Source organism: Mizuhopecten yessoensis, unplaced genomic scaffold, assembly GCF_002113885.1.
Source record: "Mizuhopecten yessoensis strain PY_sf001 unplaced genomic scaffold, ASM211388v2 scaffold10239, whole genome shotgun sequence".
NCBI lineage: Eukaryota > Metazoa > Mollusca > Bivalvia > Pectinida > Pectinidae > Mizuhopecten > Mizuhopecten yessoensis.
In genome coordinates, this window is record NW_018408447.1 from 1 (window position 1) to 1,889 (window position 1,889).

The following is a 1,889-nucleotide window of genomic DNA, read 5'->3' on the forward strand; positions in this document are numbered from 1 at the left end:
GTGCACTTACCTTGTTATTGCATCAAATAAATAAAAAAAACTCGATTTTTTTCTTTAGATGTAATTTTTCTGAATATCCTTCTGTTGATAATAAAGGTAACTTTTATGTGGTGTTCCAGCGCTGACAGACGCGGAGATCAGGTCTCAGGCACTTCTGTTTTTCCTTGCGGGGTATGATACAACCTCTAACAGCCTGATGTTTACTTTCTACCACCTGGCAATCCACACAGACGTCTGTGATAGGGTGATGCAGGAAGTCGATGATAACTTGGGAAAGGTGACGTATACACTATTGCTTTGATACCTGTTGATCTACGTGTTTCTAAAATGCGTTTTGTCGATTATTGTCATCTTGTTATAATTGAGAATCATTCCCCAATTTATCTAAGCGGTGATTTAAGATCTTTCTGTGCTGATATTTAAATTTCAGTTCCAGTTATTATTACTGTATACTGTGTAAGGGAGCACATATCATTAACTTTAACATAAATCACGTGTACAATGCAAAAGAGAGTTCATATTCTTATGTGAAATTAAAGGAGTCTTTGTTACCTGTTCTAGGAAAACCCCGATTATGATAACATCAAAACACTTACTTATATGGAAATGGTGATCGAGGAAACTATGAGAATCTTTCCTGCAGCATCCAGGTGAGAGCATAAAGTGTTGCACTACATGCAATTATGAAGTTATATGATCATTTTTAAAAAGACAAAACGAAATGTAATATAATATTAGTGTTACCGACTGAAGAATGTGTTGTGCCTCTTTGTGTGTTTCATAATTACGTGCTGTGTGAGAGATACCTGTGCGTCTGTCTTCAAAAAGGTGCAAAGTTCACAAACATACTGATAATGAGTTTAGGGATATGCCAGTAACAAACATGAATTGAAAACCACAGTCGTATAATGATTATATCTTTCATGTGAAGGTTCATAAAACAATACTGCTCATCAGTGGTAAAATAGTTTCTCTAGATATGCTTAACTATTTTATAAGTTTTATCCGTTGATCTGTGAAGATTTTTTCGCTGTCACGTACGTAGCCGAAGCCTTAGCTGGAGCAGACTTATGCATATCTACATAATAGGTAGCATCACGTGATCAGATTGGTCAGTACATTATCATTGGATTTCAATGAAACATGGCTAACAAATCTACAACAGTTAGACGTAGACTTAGTTCGATGCTTTTCAAAATTTGTCCATAACTCGAATTACCTTACTTCAATTTAATTGGTCAATACATTGATCAGGAAAAGATATGTGATTCGATTTATCGAAACCCTGCCTACTAATAAACATGGGGAGTGGGCGGCCTTTAGAGATGAGGAGCAGAATGTATTCTCTTTTTAAAACAGATGCATCATTCACACAACTTTTTGTCCATATACATGTGGCTTTTATACCATATGTGTTTTTTTTTACTTTTTTTCTGCAGTAAAACTTGATTTATTTCTTTTAACATAACGAAAATGACAATTAAGTGAACAGTCATAATACTTATAGAAAATAACTGTCAATTTGTTCGTGTTGACTTCAGTACGGCTGACATATCAAACTATGCTACGTATTCCTCTTGTTTTGTTTTAGAATTGACCGAATAGCCAGTCGAGATGTCACTATTGGAAATGTCGAAATCCCTAAAGGCATGATCGTGAACATCCCAGTAGGCGCCATACAGATGGACCCCGAATACTGGCCTGACCCAGACAAGTTTGACCCTGAAAGGTAGAAACATTTCACCTCAACAGTAGTTACTTATAATTAAAACGAATACGTGGTTTAGTTCATCTACCATCAATATGTTACCTAATGCAACAATGCATTATTAAAACATTTAAACTAGCTCATTAAATCCTATTTCAGGTTTACTCCTGAGGCCAAGGCT

General features: G+C 35.6%; 1 protein-coding gene across 1 annotated transcript in view; it reads left to right on the top strand.

The window, feature by feature from the left end:
* Positions 1–28: 28 nt before the first annotated feature.
* Positions 29–1,889, top strand: part of LOC110459857 (cytochrome P450 3A31-like) — a 15,904-nt gene continuing 14,043 nt past the window's right edge. Inside the window, exons 1-4 of the mRNA XM_021512316.1 lie at positions 29–277; positions 562–650; positions 1,592–1,729; positions 1,868–1,886. Of these exons, the coding sequence (XP_021367991.1) occupies positions 197–277; positions 562–650; positions 1,592–1,729; positions 1,868–1,886 (327 nt within the window). The 5' untranslated portion in view covers positions 29–196. The remainder of the gene's footprint in view (positions 278–561; positions 651–1,591; positions 1,730–1,867; positions 1,887–1,889) is intronic.